At 28.3% G+C, this 24543-nt stretch overlaps 3 protein-coding genes and 1 long non-coding RNA gene across 4 annotated transcripts; all 4 read left to right on the top strand.

The window, feature by feature from the left end:
- Nucleotides 1–6989: 6989 nt before the first annotated feature.
- LOC123262398 lies at nt 6990–7212 on the top strand. Its single transcript, XR_006508938.1, has 2 exons — nt 6990–7068; nt 7146–7212. It is a non-coding gene; the product is annotated as an uncharacterized LOC123262398 (long non-coding RNA).
- Nucleotides 7213–8693: 1481 nt separating this feature from the next.
- On the top strand, nt 8694–11737 carry LOC123262379 (nucleoporin NUP159-like). The gene is made up of 2 exons (XM_044724558.1): nt 8694–11530; nt 11617–11737. The coding sequence occupies exon 1, from the start codon at nt 9357–9359 to the stop codon at nt 11478–11480; it is 2124 nt and encodes a 707-aa protein (XP_044580493.1). The 5' UTR covers nt 8694–9356; the 3' UTR covers nt 11481–11530; nt 11617–11737.
- Nucleotides 11738–12284: 547 nt separating this feature from the next.
- On the top strand, nt 12285–16555 carry LOC123262392. Its single transcript, XM_044724575.1, has 6 exons — nt 12285–12415; nt 12808–12929; nt 15634–15775; nt 15840–15991; nt 16128–16299; nt 16370–16555. The coding sequence occupies exons 1-6, from the start codon at nt 12373–12375 to the stop codon at nt 16441–16443; spliced, it is 705 nt and encodes a 234-aa protein (XP_044580510.1). The 5' UTR covers nt 12285–12372; the 3' UTR covers nt 16444–16555.
- A 920-nt stretch (nt 16556–17475) lies between these two features.
- Nucleotides 17476–23643, top strand: LOC123262388 (vascular endothelial growth factor receptor 2-like). Its single transcript, XM_044724571.1, has 7 exons — nt 17476–17882; nt 18106–18162; nt 19626–19756; nt 20627–20771; nt 21026–21168; nt 21247–21619; nt 23628–23643. The coding sequence occupies exons 1-6, from the start codon at nt 17840–17842 to the stop codon at nt 21607–21609; spliced, it is 882 nt and encodes a 293-aa protein (XP_044580506.1). The 5' UTR covers nt 17476–17839; the 3' UTR covers nt 21610–21619; nt 23628–23643.
- The last annotated feature ends 900 nt before the right edge of the window (nt 23644–24543 follow it).

Consider the following 24543-nt stretch of genomic DNA (forward strand, 5'->3'; position numbering starts at 1 on the left):
ATTCATTTTGATTTTTTAAAATTATTTATTTTAAACTTTACATTAATTTTAAAATTTCTAAATACGTATTTTGTAATTTTTAAACATATAAAAATTTTTTTTATTTAATAATTCACAATGTAAGTATAGAAAAAATTTAAGTCCAGAAAAAATTTAGGGCCGAAAAATTCGCTCAAAAAATAAAATTGAAAGTTCCAGAAAAAAAAAGCGTGGTCTAAAAATATTAAAAATTTTTTATCGTAAACTAAGAAAAAAATTTTATATTAATTTCAAAATATTTAAACAGGCATTTTATAATTTTTATAATAAATAACAATTTCTTTCTATTAAATGAAAATGCGGAGTTCTTTTTTTATTATTTATTTATTTATTTATAGAATAATTAATAATAAAATATTTTATTAATAAAATAAATAAAATTCTTCTCGGAGTGAATTTTAAATAAATTAAAAATCTACTCTAAATTTTTTACGGCGTAGTCCGGTTATACGAGTGTATATTAGGGACGTATATATTACAAGCTGTAGTAAGAAATGTAGAAGGTAAAGCAGAGAGAGGAGTATTTGGGGAAGTCAGTCCAGTGTGTGCTTTGTCGCGATCCTAATTTATGAGCAGGATCGCGTGCTCTTTTACGACTTTCCAATGGGGTAACTTATTATCTTTTTCTCTTTCTCTCGCTGGTTCTTCTTTATACTTCTATTCGCTGCTACTGCTACGGTTGATAGAGAATGTGGGGATTTTTCTTCTTTGTGATCTGTCTAGTTTGTAGTTGGAAAATATCTCAAGCTTTTCTTTTTGCTACAAGCATAAACGCTTATAAAACACGTTTAATGTTTGTTTATTTATCTGTAAACTAACAAGAGTTTATTTTTGAATTAAAAATAACTAAGAGTTTTTTTATTATACTAATTTAGGTGGAAATTAATAGAAGGGCCAGATAATTTTTATTTCGGAATGGAAGATTTAATTTGCGAGTCAGTCTGACGTAAAATTAACTGGATCATGTTTGGTATATGTAAGTTTAAAAAAGAAATAACAGAAAAGGGAGAAAAAGTGGTGAAGGTGAAAGTGAAGATGCGACGGCCGGAGATTTGATGGAATTGGAAATGGGCATTCGTTTATAAATATATTTTTCTTAGGGGTGTTAAATTTTCTGTGAGATTCGATTGGTTGAGCCTTAGGCCAAGATTTCCGCTCCGGAATCACCTAACGTTTATGGACGATATTTTTTATTATGTCATTTTTATGAGGCTTTCTTTTTTGTTTTTGGGCTTGCTCGAGTCGAATATCCGACCACGGAAATGCCCGAATTTATTTTCATGGAAAGAAATTAGGTTTATGGAAAAATTTTATTTTTAAATAAATTGTAATATTTTTTTTCTGAGGTTCAATTTTAATAATTTGAGATTTTTCTTTTAAACTTTACAAAATATCATTAATCATAAATTTTTATTCACTAAAGATTTGATTAACTTTTAATTTTCATCAATTTTTTATTATCTACATTAATGAGAGGATAAGAAAAATTTTGTATCTAAGTCATATGATAAAATTGGTGTTTTTAGTGAAATTTAGTGTCATTGCAAAGGTCTTGATTTGAATTTGTGCCTTTTCAAGGTTTCATATCATTCTTACCGATAGTTAATTTATTATGATAAGTATTTAGGTTGCATTCTAAAATGCTATATCTCTAGATACATAATTAAGAAATGACCCTGTATCTCGTGAACTATTAACATTTTTAAAGATACAAGCTCATCCCGATGTTACACTTATCGATATCTTTCATTTGAGTACCCACATCAATTTTTAATATATATATATATATATATATCAAAAATATACGTGGGTACTCAGATGAAAGCTCTTAATGAGTGTAACATCGGAATGAGCTTATATTTTTAAAAACGTCAATAGTTAAGAAAGTTCAGTGCAATTTTACATAATTAAAAAATGACCCTGTATCTCATGAACTATTGACATTTGTACAGATATAAGCTCATTCCAACATAACACTCATCGACACCTTTCATTTGAGTACCCACATCAATTTTCCATATATTTATATATATTATATATATGTATATATGAAAAATATATCAAAAATGCACATGGGTACTCAAATGAAAGCTCTTAATGAATATAACATCGGAATGAGCTTATATCTTTAAAAATGTCAATATTTAAAAAAATACAGTGCAATTTAACAAAAGTCATTATTTAATAAAGCAAAATTTTATTTATTTATAGATCACAAGCCACGGCAGTCACATAGTGATTTTCTGAAAAAAAGTCTTGTTAATACTTCGATATTTTTGATATTTTGACAGAATATTGATTTAAAAAAAAATGAAAAGATATTATTATTATTATTATTATTATTTTGCTCAAAATATTGACCATCCTAAAAAAGTATAAGATACCTTTTGTAGAAAATTAAATTCTCTACTAAAAAAGTCTTATTAAATTTTTTCGGATCTTAGAAATCTTAGACAGAATTTATATGTATTTAAACAAAAATGAGAAAAAATTTGACTACAATTTTTCTAAAATAAAAATCGATAATATTTCCATGAATAATTTTTGGAAAGCACCCAAACCAAGGACTATAAAATTTGTTTTCCGTAAAAGTAGTTATTTGGTAAATTTGAGAATTTACGCATCGACGCCTGTACTCGGAACTTGGCCAGGATTACGTGGGCTACATAATATTTTAGCGAGAAAGAGACCAGTGTAAGTAAGAGAGTTGAGTTAAATTTATAGCGTCTTTGCGCGGTGAACTCTGGATAGGAGCTTGGAGTGAGAAAAACTCTGTATACATACATACAAACATAAAATAAAGTAAGGGTAGTATATAGTATATAGTACAGCAAGGCCACCAGCAGCAGCCCCTCAGACTCAATGTTTTCTGCAGAGAAAGTCGGAAGTCGAGTCGAAACCCTGGCCACGACTAGCCGCCTCCCATACGTCTTCCTAACAGACCGAACAAATTTAGTCTTACATCTCCGGGAAGTTAAGTCACTTATAAATAAAAACAAACTTCCAAGCTCCCGAAAATTCACGAAGGAAAAAATTTTTCTGACTAAATTTTGAGGGATAAATTTTGGAAAATTTATCCCTCAAAAATTGGCGATCAAATTGCGAATTAAACTTGCGCGTTGGACAATTGGAGTCCGGTATCGGGCAGATTTAGTTGGACGGGTCCCTCCATTTTCCGAATGGACTTCTGACCCCGCATCCCTCGAGCCCGGCACGGGGATGCTTTTTATTAGACTCCATCGAGATCGCCCGGATATATGTGTGTGTGTGTGTGGGTTTTACGGGGTTCGTGCTCCTCTGTGTTGGTGAAGACCGATGAGAATAGATCAACCGGATGGTAAAGAGTAGTAGTAGCCATGTTAGGACTAGACAGACAACCCCATTCGGTAAATTAACTGTGTTACCGGATTTATCGTATTTTTTCCTCAGCAAAAAGCTTTCTAAGATTTCTCTGCTGTACCGGCCATTTTACAATATATGCAAGGGATTCTTACTTTCATGAGGCTTTTTATTGCCTATCAACAATGTTTTTCTTTTTATTTTAGATAAAATGCTGATTCATGGTATCATCATCCTGGAAATAAGGATTTATTTTTGATAATAAGAAAAATTACTGAGTTCTCTTTTCTATTTTTACTCATTTTTTTTGGTGACTTTTTAATTAAATTTTAATGCAAAATTTATAAAATTTGGATTTTTGTCATTTTTTATTATTGAAAATTTATCAAATTAATGTTTTTTAGAAAAAAAAATTTGAAATTTCAAATTTAGACTTTTGTAATCTTCAAAAATTTTTTTTAATTAGTTTTTATTGTTTTATTTGTAGAATAAGGATAATTTAGTAACAAAATTAGGAAATTTTACTGAAAAAAAAAGATTTAAAAAATTCTATAAAATTGTTTTTTTTCTTTTGATTTTTTAACCAAAACAGCACAAAATTTTATAAAGAAATATTTATTAAAAATTGATCTAATAAATAAAAATAATAATTTTCAATTTATATCGCAATAATATTGAAAAAAATATTTTTAATATTCAAAATTAAAATTCTGGTTATTAAAATTGTAATATTTCAAATTTTTTTATTAAAATGTACTGAATATTAATCAATAATAAAAAGAAAAATTAATTTCAAATTTATTCGATGGAAGAATATTTAAAAATTTTTTAAATGTTCAAATTTTAAATTTTGAACATAAAAATCTAATATTAAGAAATTAATTTGTTTTTGGTCAAGTATTAATTAAAAATTAATTAATTTGAACGTCAAAATTTTTATTTTTGGTCATTATTATAATTAGCAATAATATTGTCAATTCTCTAGTTAAATATATTGTTTAAAATAATGTTAATGTTTATTTATAAATAAAAATTAAATATATACACAATCGTTCAAAGAAAAAATAATTGTTAATTTTTAAAAATTTAATGTTTTGTTAAATATAACGTCTTAAAAATTGATAGCTACTTGCGCTATTTAGATTAAATTTTTTTAAAATTTTTTGTAACCCTTTAATTGGCCCTTGTTAAGTTTATTTATAAAGAAAGTAAATAAATAAAATATTTAAAATATATTTTAATAATAAAATGCTGTAAAAAATTCAAAAATTGAAAATTACCAAGAGAACTGAATTATAGCATCCAAAAAAATTTTTTTTGATAATGATAGCCAAATAATAATATCCATAAACGCTATTAACATTAAATAAAGGGGATTTCCCGTGGAGCTAATATAATAAGAGCGAGATAATTATGTCGACTGGTGGCATTTGGCATGAAGATTCTGAACGGAAGGGGTGATCAGTCACCCGAGTTAGACACAAGTCAAAAAGGGTTAACCGTGATGATTCTGCGGTGAATACAGTCGGGAGAGAGCAACAATGCCGTATCACAGGATTCCAACAATCCAACTGGACACCGGTCACTCTAGTCGGGAATATTAATAAGGAGATTATTCAGCATCCCATTGTGGACCAGTCTTTCTGGTATCTCCCGGGTGGAATTGACAGTAAACAAGAGCATTGAGCGGCGTGAACTCGGACCTCGGCACGCGAGCCAACAGGTTTTCGTTTACAGAAGTTATTTTGGTACAAGAGTGGTGATACGGAAATCTGGCTGGACCCTTCTTGAGGTCAGGTGGAGCAATCACATCAATGAAAACTGGTCCATCTTCCAAACAGTTTACGCTTGACCTCAATAAGCAGATCATGTCCAAAAAAATTGAACATCTTTATTTTACTTTTTTCACGCCAAGAGTTTTTATTATCCTCCTGCGCAAGTTGGGCCAATTAACGAGACACCTGTTAGCAGCCGCCAGCGAAGGTATAAAAGTTAGCGGTTTTCTCATCTAAACGGAATTTTTATCTCTGAATTAAAAGAGGAAAATGCAGGCGAGAGGCACAAAGAATAAAGAAAGAGAGGCGGATTGTTGGCTCCTGGATAATGTTCCATGGATAGGCGAAAGAGCGTTGTGAAGAAATGGGGTGGAAGGACAAAGAAACCGCGTGTTCAATCAAAGACCAGGAAAACAAAGCAGCCAAGTTTGTGATGTGCATGTCACATGAGACGCCGGAACCGGCCCACATTGGCCACTTCTTTCACCCGTCCATCATCCACCCGGCATATAAGGACGGCTCTAAGGACGCTCAAACCTGACATTTTTCAGGCTCTTGCTTCCAAATGTCCTCCAAACCCTTCTGCTATTTACTATAAATATATTTCGACGACAATCGGATCAATTGTTCTTCCCTATTATGAGATTTTCAAGTTGATTGTTCTGTTTTTATTTTTATTTTGTGTTAAAACAGAATTTTAAAAATTTTTCATGACAATTTTTGAATGTTTAAAAGTTTAGAAAATTAAAAATTCATTTTTTTTTGTTGTAAAAAATTTGGAAACGTTTTTTTTTATTTTTTTAAATTACATTTTAAGGCAAATTTATGATAATAATTATAAAAATTTGTTATATTAATATTTTTTTAATAAATTTTGATGCTTTTAATTTTATAAAAATTTTTATTTTGTCCAAAAATTGTTTGTAAAAAATTAGACTCTAAAAAAATGATTCTTTCTAATTTTTAACAAACTTTAATAAAATAATTTCATTTTTTTTTGCTGTAAAAAATTTGGAAACATTTTTTTTTTAATTTTATTCATAAAATTTAATTTAATATTTTATTTATTTATTTAAATTAAATTTCACGGCAAATTTATAATAATAATTATGAAAATTTGTTATAATAATATTTTTTTAATAAATTTTGATGCTTGTAATTTTATAAAAAATTTTTATTTTCTCCAAAAATTATTAATAAAATTTTTTAACTTCATTTTTTTCTAATTTTGCTATTTTTAACAAACTTTAAGAAAATAAATATGTAATTATTAAAATTTTTAAGAATAAATTTTAAAAATGGATAATTACCAAAAATTTATGTTTTATTTCACCAAAAATTCCTTTAAAATATTTTTTATTTAATCCATAATTAATTTTATAACTAAAATATAAATTTATTTATTTTAAATTAGCTTCATAAAAATTGAAACTTTTTTCTTATTAATTCTCGAGTAAATATTGATAAAAACAAATCATTGAAGTGCCAATATTAATTTACAACGAACAGAAACGAGTATTGAAAGATTAAATCCAATAATTGATAAGAATAAATTATTTTGAGTCCATTGTATTTAATTCAATCAATGACAAAATCAAAAATTAACCACTGAACGTAAGTCGATATGAAGGAGAACTGTTAAATTATTATTAAAATCAATTTATAACATATATACATTTTGGCCATTCATGTATCCAAGCAACCGAGCGATATCACAACACCAACTCGACATATCAATAAATTCAAGCGTATAAACAGACCGCACAGTAAATATTTCCATCAAATAAACAAATCAAATTTCAAACTCAATATTAATTTTATAAATGTTAAAATGTTGCCAATTAATCAAAGTGGCATTTCTGAAGATGACCAGCACAAGTTGAGAAAAATTCAAGAACTCACTTTTATTCTCAAGGTATTTATTTATTTATTTATTTATTAAATGATTATATATTTCTTAACTAAATAGCTTGACAATTAAAATTTTTGAAGGAAACAGACAAAAATTTGACAGCTTGTGAAGATATCCTAAAAACTTACATTGAAAATCGATTGAGGGTATGTTGAATAACACATCAAAGCACGATTGCACAATACTATTTATTTCTCACGATGCTGGAGTAGAAAATGCACAATTTTTGGTGTGATTCAAAATTATTTGAAGAGTGTTTACTGCCGTAATCGGAGAAATTTACGCAGTATAAATTATTCTACGTTTGCACACGACACACAAGGGGTGTTTTGTTTGGGGTTGTTTCACCCTTTTTTGTTCCCAGTCGCTTCGGAAAGTTCCCTGCTTCCCGTCAGTACAGTTACCATCTCTTACCATCCACTGTTAAAGAGAGTGTTTGGATAATATGATAATATACATACTGACGGTATGTTATCCATTTTTGGAAATGATAATTTCCTATTATATTGTTCTAAGATCGCAAAGTTATTAACATTTTTTTTAATTAAGCTTATTTAAATGATTTTGAACCGGGAAAAATTTTTTGATGCAGCCAATTTTTATATAAGACCTAATATGATTCTATCTGATCAATTGGATGGTAAAAAAATTTTTTTAGCTTTTTGATATTTTCAAAAATGATTTTATAAAAATTATAAGGTCAGTTTCTGCCATACTTACATAATAAAAAAATTACATTAAATTTACAAGAATAAATTTTTAAAAATAACATGTTAAGAAAAAATTATTTGTTTAGTCATATAAAAATGATAAATAAGGTTTTTATAAAAATTTTGGCTCTGTATAATTTTATAAAATGCAATTTGTTGAAAAAAAGCTTTAAAAATTTTTAATTTTAAATTTACATTATTTTTAATGTAAAATTGACAATTTTATAATGAAAAAATTAAATTGAAAAAAAAATGATTCGTATTTTTAAATTAAACTATTTTGCAGTGAGAAAATTTAGCAATCATGCGCGCTCTGTTGAAGATTTTTAACACTACTTTAAATAAAAAACTTATATCAGAAATTTTTGGAAACTTTTTTAAATGATTTTGAATCGGGGAAAAATTTTTTGATGCAGCCAATTTTTATATAAGACCTAATATGGTTCTATCTGATCAATTCGATAGTAAAAAAAATTTTTTTATCTTTTTGATATTTTCAAAAATTATTTTATAAAAATTATAAAATTATAAAGGTCAGTTTCGGTCATACTTACGTAAAAAAAAAAAAGTTACATTAAATTTAAAAGAATGATTTTTAAAAAATAACATGTTAAGAAAAAATTATTTATTTAATTATATAAAAATAATAAATAAATGTTTCTATAAAAATTTTGGCTCTGTATAATTTTATAATGTGCAATTTGTTGAAAAAAAAGCTTAAAAATTTTTTTATTTTACACTTACATTATTTTTTAATATAAAAATTAACACTTTTATCATGCAAAAAATAAATTTAAAAAAAATGATTCGTATTTTTAAATCAAACTATTTTGTAGTGAGAAAATTTAGCAACCATGCGCGCTCTGTTGAAGATTTTTAACACTACTTTAAATAAAAAACTTAAAAATAGAGATCTCAGAAATTTGTGTACAAAAAGTGGAAGCAAGAATCGAATTTATTATTGAATTGACAGTTCTCATTGATACAGAAAAAGAAACAAGCCTTTCACTTCGCCACCGCGACAACATTTGAACTAAAAGACTATTGAAAATCGAAAGTCTCTTTCTCTTTCCAACAATTCACTATTTTTACCATTATAATCCACAATATCTTCAAAATAAATATCAATGCTCAGCAGTAATCAATAACCTATACCCAATTAGACATCGAAAGTGACTATCGAGTGAATAATGACAAACGACAAAGATTGTATAATCGGCGACTATCTATTTGGATACAATTCCGTCCAAATGATTACAATTAAACGATTGCGTTCCACGTCAGTAAATATTTGAAAAAAAAAAAAAAAAAACAGCACGCCTGTTTCTCTGTAATAAATGTCCAAGTATGCTTCTCGCATGGCTTGACATCAAATCAATGGGTTTGTAATGACAATCCGAGTGAAATTTTCATAACTTAACTTTCCGGCGTTATGCAAAAAAGCCTATTCCAATGTTCCGTTCCAATGTAGTTGCTTCAAGCTTCAGTCAGTGATTGTCAGTCTATCCAAGACATTCTGTAACCAAACCAACTCTCAACTTTCCGCTGAAATCATGTGCTAACAAAATAAAAGTGTTCAAAATGAATCTAGTTAACATTTTTGGTGTCTTAATTCTGTTTCTTTCAAAAGTGCTCGCGGAAGATCAAAATGTGACGGCAACTAAAGAGACTCTGTACACTTTAGAGTTTCCTGGTAGCCTAGAAAATGAAACCGAGTTGATAGAAATTGATTTCGCGGACAATATAAGGGACAAAAGGGCCCTGGGGATCATTTTGCAAGGTTTGGTTCAAGCTTTAGGCTACAACACAACGCCAATTCAGATTGCTTCGTTGCCAAATTCTGGATCAATGCAACTCGGACCAATAACGCTGGACCTACGGAATGCTCGAGTGGTCAATTCAAGCCCCAATCCTGCTCCAACGATGGCCACAGCTGCAAACTCTCCAAGACAAAGAGAAACTTTGCGATTTACTGGAGTAGTGAATTTTGGAAATGGAACAAACATCGCAGATCACTTAAGAAGGTACGAAGGGATCTTCCACGGAAATGGGACACCTCCTGCAGCTCCTGTAGCTCCTACTGCAGCTCCTACTGCTGCTCCAGTACCTCCAAGTCCCCTACCATTATTGCAACCAGTGTTTTTTCCAATTCCAATTCCTCTAGCCGAAAATCTGCGATACCCAAAGCCGCTGCTTTCGGTTGTTTCAACCGCACCTTCTGCAACCGATCCACCAAATCCCGTTCTAGACCCACGAGTCCCTTCAAAGCCGCAACCTAAACCCACACCTGCACCAGAAAGTATTGAAGAGCGGCCCAGTTCTGCAGAAAGTGGAGAAAAAGACTTGAGTGGAAATGGGTATCAGAAAAATGAGTCTCAAGAGCTTGAAGACGAAAGGGAGGCAAGTAAGGAGACTGAAGGGAATCAGGTGGATGAAAACGAATCTAGTGAGGAGATGATGGCCAAGCTGAAGGAGTCGTTAAGCAGCCCGGAAGAGTATGCTCCGAAGTTTCCCAAATTTTCGAAAGGATTTGGACTGAATTTGCCGATAGAAATCAAACCTTTCCGCGGACAATTGATGAATAGTTACGGTCACAGTTTGGAACACGATGGAAAAATTGATCCTAGTGTTGCGGACTTTTTTGCCAAGTACAAAAATCCGAGGACTGGAGTCTTCGAGCCGCTGAAGATCGATGTTCCTGAAGACTCGGTGGAAAAGCTTCCGGAGAAGTATTTGAACAAGCAGAATAAGTATGAGGAGTATGATCTTAAGGATGAGAAGGATGATGAGATTCAGAATGTTTCTAATGAAGATTTGAGGGAGGAGAATTATGAAGATGATAATGAAGAAGAAGAAGAAGAGGGTGAGGAAGAAGATGAGGAAGAAGAGGAAGGAAATGTTGCGGCTGAAATGTTAAAGGAAATGCAGAATCAAAAATCTGTAAGGCAACCTCAGCAGAATTTGCAAAATGTTCCACAGTATAATCAAAATTCTGCAATTTCGCCAGGAAATGATGCAAGGGTTCAAAATGTTCCTTTTGGAGGGCAACCTTACAATAATTTTGGAAACTTGAATCCTTATTACAAGCCTGTGCAATATTTTTACTCGCCAGATTCGCTTGAAAGAACTGCACAGCGCGTTGCTTCATATCAGAATGATCCGAATTTCGTAAATATGAATCAAGGATTTCCACCAAGCGGAGAGGCTTTCATCAGAGCTAATCCGGAATATCTGGGCCCGAGGATTGCTAAGAGGATAGCGGCGAGGGACCAGAATATCTCGACCAATAAAGGAGGAAATATTGTGAGCACAATTGGTGATAAAAGAGATCAAAGGGAAGAGCCAGTTGTTAGAACTTTGTCGCAAACTTCTAGAAAGTTAGAAGAAAAAATTACTGTTTCAAGGTCCAGTTCGCCGAAAAGAAGAGATAGTTTGGCTTCAACTTCAACGTCGAATCCTCGAAATGAACCTACTTCAACTTCAACTCCTGTGAGTCCCAGGAGAGCGCCAGCTTCAACTTCAGTTCCGGTTTCTTCAAGGGAAGAAACAAAACGAAGAACAGATCGGAGACGAAGCGGCGCTTCTGGGTCTAGAAATAGAAATCCCGAGATTGTGAATGAGAATAGAGGTCAATTCTCGACTCCTATTAATGTGAAGAGAAATGTTGACTCAACTCGGTCAGTTCGCGGTCGATCGAGAAACTGAAGATTGTTTTGTAATCTTTTGTTGTAATAAAAAAATTTGTGGAGATATTAGTTAATTGATTTTTTACTTTTTGCACTTTTTTTCTTTGTTACTTTTGTATCTTTGATGGATTTATTGATTGCGAATTTTGTTACAGGACAAAAAGGAGGAAAAGCTACGGCAGAGTAATTTAGAAAGCAGGATGACTGAAATATTAGATAATTTGAAAAGTCGATTGTTAACTGAGTAATTAATTCAATAAATTATGTTTAATGGAAGCGAGTTTTTTATTTTTTTTACATTCTTTAAATGACTAGGTCATAAAATTTTTTTTAAAAGGTAAGGCATCTTTTTTTTTTTATTTTTTACATCTTTATCAGAACTAAAGATGTTTTTCTTCACGACCGATCTGTAATGACTTTGTTTTTTAGTTTCTTCAACGTAACAGTCATTAAATAGCAATTAAAGCTGTGATAAAATTTTACTGTCGGAAAGTAATAAATTTAATTGTTTTTGACTTTAAAATTCTAAATATTAATCACAGAATCCGAATCTTTAAATAAAAAAATTAATTATTTAATTTTATCATAGCTAAAAAATATTGTTTTGATGAAAGCATGATCGATTATTATTTCTTCAATGGAAAAAAGTGGCAATTTTTTAAAATAACAAACATCTGATTTTTTCTACATTGTAGTCTAATTGCAATATCTTAGTTTCATAATATTTTTCTAGGTCACTTTAGTATTCAGAAGTAACGATAGATAATTACTCACAACATTTATGTTATCTGAACTATTAGTAAACACGTCATAGCAGTAATAATATAAAGCCAAGATTTTATCTTCATTTGCTCGCATTCTTTTGCAAAGTTAACTTCACATAAGTTCGTAGATTATTATTGCGCTTTAAAATGGGTGTTAAATTTTTTTGTTTTGTACTTTTATACATTTACGGTAAGTTCAAATTTTTTAATTTGTAAATTAAAGCACACAATGTTTAATTAATTTACAAGAATTATAATAAAAAACTTTATATAGTTCATTTAATTTTTAAGGAAAAAATAAATTTTAGTAAGGTAAAAGCCCCAATAGATGATCATGTACCAGTATATGATCACTCCATGTATTTGTATACCTATATTTGTGAATATAGATATAAAAATAGATGGAGTGATCATCTATTGGGGCTTTTACCTTATTTAGTTTTAAAATCAAAAGTCAAAATTTAATTTTATATTTAAAATTTCATCTTAGGTAAGAAAAAATACTGCGCAAAAAATTTTTATTGAAGATTAAAGAAGAATATTTACTAAATATCAATATATTTTATTGAATTTAAATTGCAGCACCTTTAGCACGACAATCGAATGTAACAAAAACACTCCATCTAGAAACTGGTGATGATGGTGTATTTCCATGTCATCCAACTTTACCCGAACAGAAAGTCAAGCTACTTATGAATGGAGTGGTAATGATCAACAATAAAACGCTTTAATTTATCTCTCTATATTATTATTTATTATTTAATTTCAATGCCAACACTGATAGAAGGATTTGTTTATAGTTAAAAAATATATGTTAATATTTAAAAAATCATTTATTAGAGGCCAATTTTTAGTCCTTAATAAATATTTCTTAGCATTTAAAAAGATTTATTAATATTTAATAAATGAATATCAGGTTTATTAAATACAAACAAATCATTTTAAATACTAAGAAATATTTGTTTAATATTAAAAAGTGGTCTCTAATAAATGATTTGTTAACTATTAACAAATATTATTTAATACAAATAAATCCTTCTATCAGTGAAGGCAGTATAGCCAGATGGCAAAAGTATACAAAAAGAGTTACAATAAAAGTACACGTATGACTAATGAAAATATAAAATTTCAAAAATATTAGATATTAAGAATTGATCGTTTTTCTTTACTTTACTTTGGAATACAATTATGACAAATACAAGAAAAAAAAATTAGGAAAACGGTTGACCCTGAAGGCCATCCCTGCAACTTCCCGCTAATTCCATACTTAGGCGCTTAAAATTGCACCAATGACGTTTTTGAGCTCTTCGAGCTCAAAAATACAATTTATCGGTTATTTTGAGCTCTCCGAGCTCAAAGAGATTGCTTTCCTATGCTTTAAAGCTCTTCGAGCTCAAAAGTCTGATAGAGATTTGATAAGACACTATTTTTTGAATTTTTAAACCGCAATAACTTTTGAATGAATAAACCGATTTTTACGCGGTTAGAAGCATTCGACGCAGTTTTTCAAGCCGCACAAAAAATTTCAAATTTTGAATTGATCGCGCTAGGAATTTTGGAGTTATTCCGAAAAAACACTTTTTTCAGTTTTCTTTCGTTCACGATATCTCTCGAACGAATCAACCGATTTTGACCGGACTGGTGGCGATCGACGTGGTTTTTTGAGGTTAAGAGCTGATTAGTTTTTGAAATTGAACCTTTAAGCCGTTTAAAAGTTATTCCAAAAAAACCACATTTGAAAAAAAATTTTTTTTCAGTTTTTTTACGATTTCTCAAAATCTATTGATCTGAATCGGTCCAAATAGTTTTCAAAATCTAAGTTTGGTCAAGCCCTTTCGAATGGCACCAACCGCGATGAAATCGGTCAAGCCGTTCAAAAGTTATAAGCGTTTCACATACTTTCACACACACACACACACAGACACACACACACCACACACACACATCACATATCACACACACATCACACAACAGACACCCGTGACAACCTCGCGGGGATAGTCAGGGAAGCTTCCTGTGACCTTCAAACGTCGAGATCTGATGAAAACTCGATTTTTGCAAAACGGGGTGAAAACAATAACTTCCCGATTTTTGAAAATCTTCGATTTTCTTAGCGGGAAGTTAAAAATAAATTTGAGTATAAAAATTGAGCATTAAAAATTTAAGAGTTAAACTCAGTGGTAAAAATTATACAAATTATAGAAGATGATAATCTGAGATGATCTAGAACGATAAACTCATGTAACAGAAATGTGTAAATGAATATCAAAGGTTTGAAAATTAGGATTCATTGTCTCCTTTAAAAGTTTGAAATTAAGATTCATTATCTCGTTGACGTTTCATGAAGAATTCAAAAGTACTGGTCTTAAAAGAATTTAAGCTAAGTGAATTTGTGACTTCAAATGGTAATTCCCTCCAAATTCGGATCGCAGAAACTACGAAGGAATGTTCAAAAGTAGTAGTTGAGAAGTTTGGCATTTTAAAAGACACATTGATTTGTTTAGCAGCAATTCTTTCCGATCTTCTAACATATCTGTGGATTCTTCAACGAAGAGACTTCTAAGGAACTTTGGTTCACCTGATTTTAGAAGTTTGTAGATGAAGCACGCTAACGAGTACATTCGTTTAGATTTAACCGTGAGCCAGTTTAATGAATGCCTGTAGGGAGTGATATGCTCATCTCGTCTTAAATTAAAGATGAATCTGATGGTGTTGTTTATAAGACGTTGAAGTTTGTAGTCTATCCTTTGGGATAAGTCAATCAAAACTATGGAACAGTATTCAACAATTTGAATTATGGTAGTCATGACTAGTAGTTTACGCGTTGAAGTAGAGAGTATGTTTCTTCTGTGTTTTAGACAATTTAATGTACAATAGACCTTACGAGTAATGTGAGCCACATGGATATCCCAAGAAAGATTATTAGTTAGGTGTATGCCCAAATGTTTGGTTGAGTTTACATAAGGTATAATATTACCGTCAATGATAATTTGAGGCAAATCCTAGTTGTTCACATTTCTAAGTTTTTTATTACTCTCTAGTATCATAACTTTAGTTTTATGAAAATTTACTTCAAGACCGACTTCGATTAGATCATTACATTACATTACATTATTACTTGAGTTTTTTGTTATATGCAATTTGCAATAAGGTCGAGTGATCTACGTTGATTGAATTGTTCAAATATAGTTTGGACTTTAATAACATATTTAAACTTTCAATTTTTACTATTTATTTTTACATCTATTTTTCATTTTTATTGTTTTCATAAAATGCTATACTATGTATTATTTTTATATGGACAGCCGCATAAACTTTCGACTTCATGGTCGATGAATAAAGCAATAATAATAATAATAATACTAATATTCAAAAATAATACTAATTAGATCCATTGAATCAATTTAGGAACTAGAACTCAATGACCGACTAACTTACGATCCAAAAATAGGGTTTACATTGAAACTCGTAACTTCTGCAGATTCAGGACGATACCAATGTGTAAATAAAGAAGGAACTGAAGAACTCGACTACTATGTTGATGTTAATGGTAATTAAAATAATAATTAAAGATTAATCTTTTATGGTTATTAATATTGCCATTTTTTTATCAGAAAACTGCAATGTTATTGCTATGAAAAAGCCAACGCGGATCAGATACTCAGTTAAACATTTGGTAGAAGATGGCCAGCTGAGAGTACATTGTGCAGGTCTTGTACCTATTTCCAGAGAGCTGCGACTTATTCTAACTTACCCTTTTTCAAAGGTACCGAAAATTCTGGATTATTTAAAACAAAAAAATTGTATTTTAAACATTTTCGAAACATAAATTTAATATTTTATAATTATACTATTTATAATTATTAATAATTAATTTTTCATTGTAAAATTATTTTTATCAGTTCGATAAATCTAGAATTACTTTCAAGCCTATTCCGAAGCTAAAAATAACAGAATGTCTAGAAAGATCGACCATTAAATTCACATTACACAATTTCACGAAAAATGATGAGGGCCCTTATAGGTGTTATATAGAAGATATAGTTTATTCCTATATTTATGTAACTATGGAAGGTAAATTCTCCATACTTTTTTGATGATTGATATTTTATGTTTGTGCTTATGGTAATTTTTTTTCCGATAGATGCTAAGAAAGAGTACCAGAAGTTAAAAGCAGTTGAAATTCAAGTGGATCCAGTGGATGCAAACAATTTCTGAAGTTTTTTTTTTAATTTCTTTGTAACCAAGAAATTGATTTAATAATAGAGCTTACGACTAAAATTATTTTATGTATGGATTTGAAATATGGATAAATAATCTATTTGCAGAATTTTTTTTTCGTGTTTTTTAGGACATTTTCTAATTAATTTTGCACTTATGTAAGGATTAATAAAATTACTTTTGAATAAAAACATTAAGACCAGAATATTCTAATATTAGAAAAATTACGGAATTTCTATCATTTTAAAAATCCCATTAGACAAATTATAAATATAGTTTTATGAGCGATATCTTATCAACATATAACTTTGATTAACAATTTATAATGAAAGGTCAGTTATAAATATATAATTATAGTCTCAAAAATGAACTTGAAATGAAGTCAAATTTTACAATTAATAATGTATTTAAAAAAATCTAATTTAAATGAAAATTAAGAGAAAAAGTTCGAATTTAGAGGCTCAGGAATTTTTTAGAGCAATTTGAGTAGGCTTGTTGAAAAGCTGAGAAAATTTCACCAAAGGAGACTACTCGCACATTACAATACCTTTTGGGTCAAATTTTTGATTAATTGATTAATAAAATATTAATCAGTTAATTTTCTATTAATCATTCACTTAATATACAAGTGTGGGTAGTCATTTTACTCGGGCCGACGATCTCTAGGTCGCACTCTGCTTCGATTTTCAAATTTCTAGAATTAAAAATTTTCATAAATTTATTTAAGTAAAAAATATTTCAAATAAATGCTTTTAAAGTATCTTATGTAAGCTATGAGTCAGCTTTTCTAACAATATATCTTGTTAATTTATTGTAGAATTCACTCTTTTAAAAATAAAAATTTTATTTTTCGAAATCAAAAGAGTGAAGAGATATCTTAAAGGTTTATCTATACCATTTCATTGCATTAACTATGTAGTAATATAACGACCAATAAAATTGCTCGTAGGCAAAAGTATTATCAATTTGACGCTGACGTAATTTCTATCTTTCGAAAAATTCCACTAGACAAAGAATATGAGACTCGACAAACTATCAATTAATTTAATAGTCAGTATCTTATCAAGTGATAGCTTTGATTAATTTAATTGACATTGAATATTGACAGGTCAAATATATTAATAGCCATAATCTCAAAAATCAATTTGCTTATCGGTTACTTAGGAATGAACTCGCAACCAAATTTGATGCAAGAATTGATCATATATTTTTAGAAAAATCCATTTAAATTGAACCAATCATCGTCTAGTATGATAAGAGTCACTGCTTTAAATTGAGAGTGTGCCAGAGTGTCTAAACATTAACCTTACAATTAGTCTCGAGAGTTAGTCATCCACAAATAATTAAAAATTACAGTTTTATTATAATTTAATTTTTTTCCGAACAAATAAACATGCGTTTTAATTATTCAAGTACTTTTTTCTGCTATTTTTGCGGTAAGTTTCAAATTTTTTACTTTAAATCCTTACGAATATTTTTAAAAATTTATAAATTTTATAAAACTTTATCGTTCTAATTTTTTTATTGAAACAAAAATTATTACGGGAAATCATAATATACTTTCACATTAATTAAAAAAAGTCATAAAATATTGATAATTAGTATTTTAAATTGAAGATTTTATGGAAAATAAATTAATATTATTTTATTAATTTACAGTATCGCTGATATTTGGAGTGAAAGCATCTTCTCAACTAACCAACAGTGGAATAAAGAGTAAATATTTTTTTTTTAATAATTAATAAAATGAATATTTGATCAAAAATTTTTTTTCTTTCGAAAAAAAAAATTATTTTGCATTAAAATAATTTATTAAGCTTACACAAAGCTAATACAATAAATTAAGACAAAAAAAATCAATCATTATTTTCAAACAAAGAATTATTTATTTTTTTTGCTCGATAAAAATTTGACTTTACTTAAAAGCTCAAATTAATATTTATCCAATAAAAAAAAAATTAATTATTTCCAATAACTTATCTATAAATTTGACTGCCGGTGAAAGTCTTAAAGTTGTTTTTTTAAAAGTAATTATACTTTTAATAATACGGCAAATAGTTATTTTATCGGTTTAAAATTACCTCTATCAAACTTAATTAAATTTTAATGAAATTCACTCTTTCGAGCTTCACTGTCTCACTATTTATCTATGATATATTACAAACGAAAAATTAAATAAGACTACAGAATAATTTGCTGGACAAAAATTTACTAAAAATAAAATTATTGCAGCTTCGTTGAGACACGTAACTAGAAAACAACTAGATTTAAATGAAATTCACTTATCCGAAGGCGATCTATTAGAATTAGAATGCACAGGCTTAGATAATATCACATTCATTCATCCTCGGAACCATTATAGCGTGAGTGATATACGGAAATAAATTTTCTTTTAAAATTAACGTTAAATTCACTGTGTATGTAATTGTGAGACATAATTCGGCATTTAAATTATTATCATTTTTTAAATAGAAATTACGAAAAAATTTATTCTTCAAAATTATTTACTTGATTCAAGTTTATTTTTTTTTTTTTTTTTTGTGTAAACTTATGGAAAATCTATGACGTTGAAATCAGTATACACTTTACAATTTTCAAATTTATTTTAAATAATAAATTAAGTTAAAAAATTATTTGTAAAAAAATTGGACTTGTAATTTCTTAGAGCTTCTGAAAATGGAATTTTTTAAATAAATTTTTTCTCGCTATAATTTACTTGTTAAAAAATTTCTTAATAGTTCAATAAAACTTTAAAATGATCTCACTTACCGACAAATGATAAAGCCGCGCTATCCGTTCTACGATTACCGTGAATTTAATATTAATTTTTAAAGAAAATTTTTTTTAGCAATTGAAATTTTTTATTTATCAGAGCTCCTGAAAATTATTTACCTAGATCCCTCAATCGCACCTAGAAATAAAGCATCAGTACATCCGCAACACGCACAAAGCGATAGCAAAACGGAAAGAAACTGTCTATGGCGACACTGGCTGGTACGGCTGCGTGGATTTAGATAAATTTAAGTTCAAAAGCTTCGTTGATCAACTTAAGTCCTGAAAATTTTAAAGAAGTTGATGTCCAACGGGCTTATCTTTATGTTAAATGTAATTCTACCGATTCTTTCCAATTCAAGCTTGATCAAATTTTCATTTTTTTTTTCATTTTCATTTGTTTTTAGCAAATCGACAAGCATTCCACGATAATGTTGGGAAGTACAAAAATTTGTACGAAGTAATAGGCGATGACGTGGTCCTTCCTTGTAAAGTGAACTCTCCGGACTACGGTGTAATTTGTTATCATGATGACGAAGTAAGTATTATTCAAGAACTTTATTTTTATAAATTAAATTTTTTAAGACGAGAGTGAAATTTTTTTATGACAATTAACTGTATTAGACCATATATAGACTCATCGGGCCTACATATCATTTTTTGACAAAGTTAGTTTTTTAAGTCACCGACAGGTGGCGCAGGGTTGCTGAATTTTCTCACTACTAGATAATTATACTTGAGATATTTAAGTCATTAATAAAAAAAATTTATTTCGACTATTCTGAGAAGCTTATAGGTAAAAAATAATTTAAAATTTTATTTTTACATATTGCCTGAATGAAAATTGACTTTATCATACCATTTATAGACTTATCAGGTTTGATATGACCATATATACCCACAATTAATTTTTGAGCAAAGTTAGTTTTTAAAGTCACCGACAGGTGGCGCAAGGTTGCTGAATTTTCTCACTACCAGAGAATTACACCTGAGATATTTAAGACTTTAGTGAAAATAATTTATTTTGACTATTTTGAGAAGCTTATAGGTAAAAAATAATTTAAAATTTTATTTTTACATATTGCCTGAATGAAAATTGACTTTATCATATCATGCATAAACTTATCAGGTTTGATGTGCCCACAATTAATTTTTGGACAAATTTAGTTTTTAAAGTCACCGACAGGTGGCGCATGATACCTAAATTTTCTCACTACCAGAGAATTATACCTAAGATATTTAATTCTGAAGTAAAAGTAATTTTTTTTGACTATTCTGAGAAGCTTTTTCATAGACATAAATTAAAAATTAATAATTATAATGACTATTTAAGATTTTATTTTTATATGCAGCCTGATATGAAAATTTTTTAGAGCCAATAATCTCATTAAAAAAGCAAATATTACAGAAAATTGACATGGAAGGAATAAGAATTTCATATAATTCAAAAGAAGGACTTGTTATAAGAAATGTAACCACTAAAGATTCTGGGTATTATCAATGTTATGATAACATTTATCATCACACAATGAGCTACATGCTTCATGTAACAAGTAAGCATCCAAATTACATTTTCACACAGAAAAAAAAATGTTCTTGAATCAAGTATATAATTTTGAAGAACTTAATATTCTTGATTTAAGGAAATTTTACTAGATTCAAGAATTTTTTGTCTTGATTCAAGACAATTACCCTCTTCAAAATTATATTTTTGGTTCAAGAATTTTTCTCTTGAATCAAGTTAATTTTTTTTTCAGTGCAGTTGAATTTTAATTCAATTTTAATTAGAAAAAATAATTCGTTTCAGAAAAACTAGCTGATTTTTACAATCTAGTAATAAGTAAGCCTGACGAAGACAATCTGATTCTTGGCGAGCAAATCAGATTAAATTGCACTGCTGAAGTTTCTTATGAGAACCCTTATTACTTAGGATGGAAAATTCCTCACCAGGTTAGCAAGCTGCGTTTTATCTGTCAAAAATTAATTTTAAATTGAACAACACTTAAAGATTCTTGCCGTGAATTTCAGAGTGACAGAGTATCTATCAACAATTATGAATTAAAAAGTGACATGAGCGCAGGTGTCCTAGTCCAGGAAGTGGTTATCGATAAAGCAGACATCAGTGACCAGGGCGAATATGTGTGCACAGCTTCTTCGGGTAGGAAAACGAATTCCGCGAAGATAAACCTCCAGCTGAAGAAACCGCCGCTTGTTAATTGTTCCAGTAAGAAAGACTTGGCTAAAGCAATCGCTGGGTTGAAGGATTCTTTACTCCAGGAGATAAAATCCGGGCTTGAAGCATTGATTGTAAACGCGGTTGAACAATCCGTTAGCAAGAATATTGAATTGCAATTAGCGTCGATGAAATCTAAACTGAATCAGTATTTTTGAATTAATTTTTACACTGTAAAAAAAAACCGGTGTGAGTCCATGCGGTGTACGGTGTTAAATTCAACACCAAAATCGGTGTAGCAGTAACACCGGTTGCGGTGTAAATATTTTTTTTCGGTGTTAAATCGGTGTTATAAATTTTCCGGTGTTGATAATATTTTAACCAACACAATTTTTATAATTAAACTTTTTATGTTTAATAATTAACGATAAATAACCAAAAAAAGTTAATATTTAATTTAGAAAATTGAAAATAATAATATATTAAGTAGATAAAAATTTTTGATTAAAATAAATACACTGTAAAAAATTTCGATGTAAAAATGGATCCAGAGCACTTTATACCGCCGTGTAGTGTGAAATAATGCTGTGAAATTCTCTCGGTGTAAATTTTCGATCCGTGTTACTTTAATTAACACCATTATTAAAGGAAAATTTTAGGACATCATATAGATAATTGGAAACTCTAAAATAATGGATTCTAGTAATCATTTCATAACTTTTAACTATTTTTTTTAAGATTTTCGGAATACTTCTAAGATAATTTTAGAATCAATGCAATTTATTTGAAGCAATTTAAGGTAAAATTTAAGGTAAAAAAGCCATTAAAGGTAAAAAAGCAATTTAAGGTAAAAAAGCCCCAATAGATGATCATGTACCAGTATATGATCACTCCATGTATTTGTATACCTATATTTGTGAATATAGATATACAGATACATGGAGTGATCATATACTGGTACGTGATCATCTATTGGGGCTTTTACCTTAGTTGAAATTTTGTCCTTAAATCTTATATGGAACCTTTTTTGAATAATCTTAAAACATTTTTTTAACTATTTGAGAAAAAATTTTGAATATATTTGAGACATTTTTCGGATATTTTTGAGACAATTTTGAAACATTTCTTGGACAGTTTTAGAGTGTTTTTACAACAAATTTAAAACATTTTTAGAACAATTTTACGACAATTTTGAACGTTTTTTAAATGATTTTCATAGAGATAATTCATTTTTGCACACATGTAGATTTTTCATGTTTAAAACATCCATTATATTGTGAGAAACATCATGGTTACGATGAAAATAATTATTATATTGTTCCTAAACATTTAATATTGTAAATATTATTTAACTTGTATAACATTCATTAAATCGATTTCTGCGTAATTTTATAAATTGAAAATTCTTAAATAAATGTTACTTGTCTCATTTTGATAAATACTGAATATTAATCGTGTTTTATGGATCATGTAATATTTATATTCCGATACGGTGTAAATTTATTCTACTGTTAAACCGGTATTATACCGGTTACACCGATATTACACTGGTTTAACACCTAATTTTTAACACCGCAAAAGAGCACCGCTACACAGGTGTTACATAGCGGTGTTAAAATGAGTCCATTTTAACACCGCTTTTTTTACAGTGTAGGATTTTTATTATTTATTAGCTAGGAAAATTAATTAATTAATTAACTTTGATCTCTAAAATTATGTGTGGTTATTAATTAAAATTTTTTATTTTTAATGTATAAATTATTTCTTGATAAAAATAAAAAATTGGATCTAATTAATCGAATTTACTCATTAGTAAAGATAAGTGCTGGTAAGTTAACAACAACTTTATTAAATAATGGCCTCTTTTCTGAGAAATCAATTGTTATTATCGATGTCAGTAAAATGCCTGGAATTTTTGGGTTTTTTGGGTTTTTTCCGAACGATTAAAAAATAACAACAGGCGTATTTTATCGGTATAAATTCAAGCTCAAGTAAATTTTTCATGCATTATTTCTTATACTATTAAAAGGTGTTTTTTTGTTTGATTTAAAAATTATGGATTTGAAGAATTTTGGAGCACTTTTTCTGCTTGTTCATATTTACGGTATGATTTAAAAAAAATAATAATAAAATTTTAACTGAAAATAAAATTAGTTCTTCATAAATTAAATTTTTAAAATTTTAATTTAAAATTATAAACTATAATTGCTTTATTTTTTTTTAATTTTATAAATTAAGAATTTTAATTTAATTAAAAAAAATTAATACTTTAAATTGTAATTTTTCTAAAATTCAAAAAATATTATTTAACAATTTTATTTAGATTTTTAGTTAATTTTATAATTTTTTTAATAACTAAAAATTTTTTACTAATAATTTAACCGCACTAATAATTACAAAACTTGTAAGAAAACGATTGCAATAAAAATATAATTGTTTATTAATTTAAAAATTAAACTTTTAAAATTATAAACTATTCTTATGAACTATAATTGCTTGATTTTTTTTTAGTTTCTGCACTGATAGAAGGATTTATTAACTATTAATAATTTAATTTATTTGAAGACAATTATTTAATTTATTAAATTCTAATAAATATTTCTTAACATTCGATAAATATTTATTTGAGAGAAAAGTACATTTATTAATAGTTAATAAGTATTTATTAATAGTTAACAATTATTTCTTAACAGTTAATAAATATTTTGTTGAGTGAATTTGTTTCGCTTGCAATGTCATATTATATGAAGATTGCTTATAAACAAATATCATCTTTATAAATTATTTGGATTAATTATATTACATTATAATAACGTTTATTGTAAAATACCAAATTCTATCCCAGCTGATAATTATCTTTTATATTTTTAAATATTAAAAAGGTTAATTTATTTAGTGAATTGAATTATTATCATGTATTCCAGCTACAGGGTTATAAAAAGTGTCAAAAGAAAATTGCTATTTTTGCTTTTTATTTTAAATAAATCTTTGTTAACAGTTAACAAATATTCATTAACCACACGGAAAAAAGTAAACTGTAATATTCACTCGGATTCCGGTTAATTTTTATAGTTTCAAACAGTAAATTGGACATCGGGATGGCAAAAATATAAATATTACAGAACTTAATGTAGAAAGTATAAAAGCCACAA

The sequence above is a fragment of the Cotesia glomerata genome, linkage group LG4, assembly GCF_020080835.1.
Source record: "Cotesia glomerata isolate CgM1 linkage group LG4, MPM_Cglom_v2.3, whole genome shotgun sequence".
NCBI classification, from domain to species: domain Eukaryota; kingdom Metazoa; phylum Arthropoda; class Insecta; order Hymenoptera; family Braconidae; genus Cotesia; species Cotesia glomerata.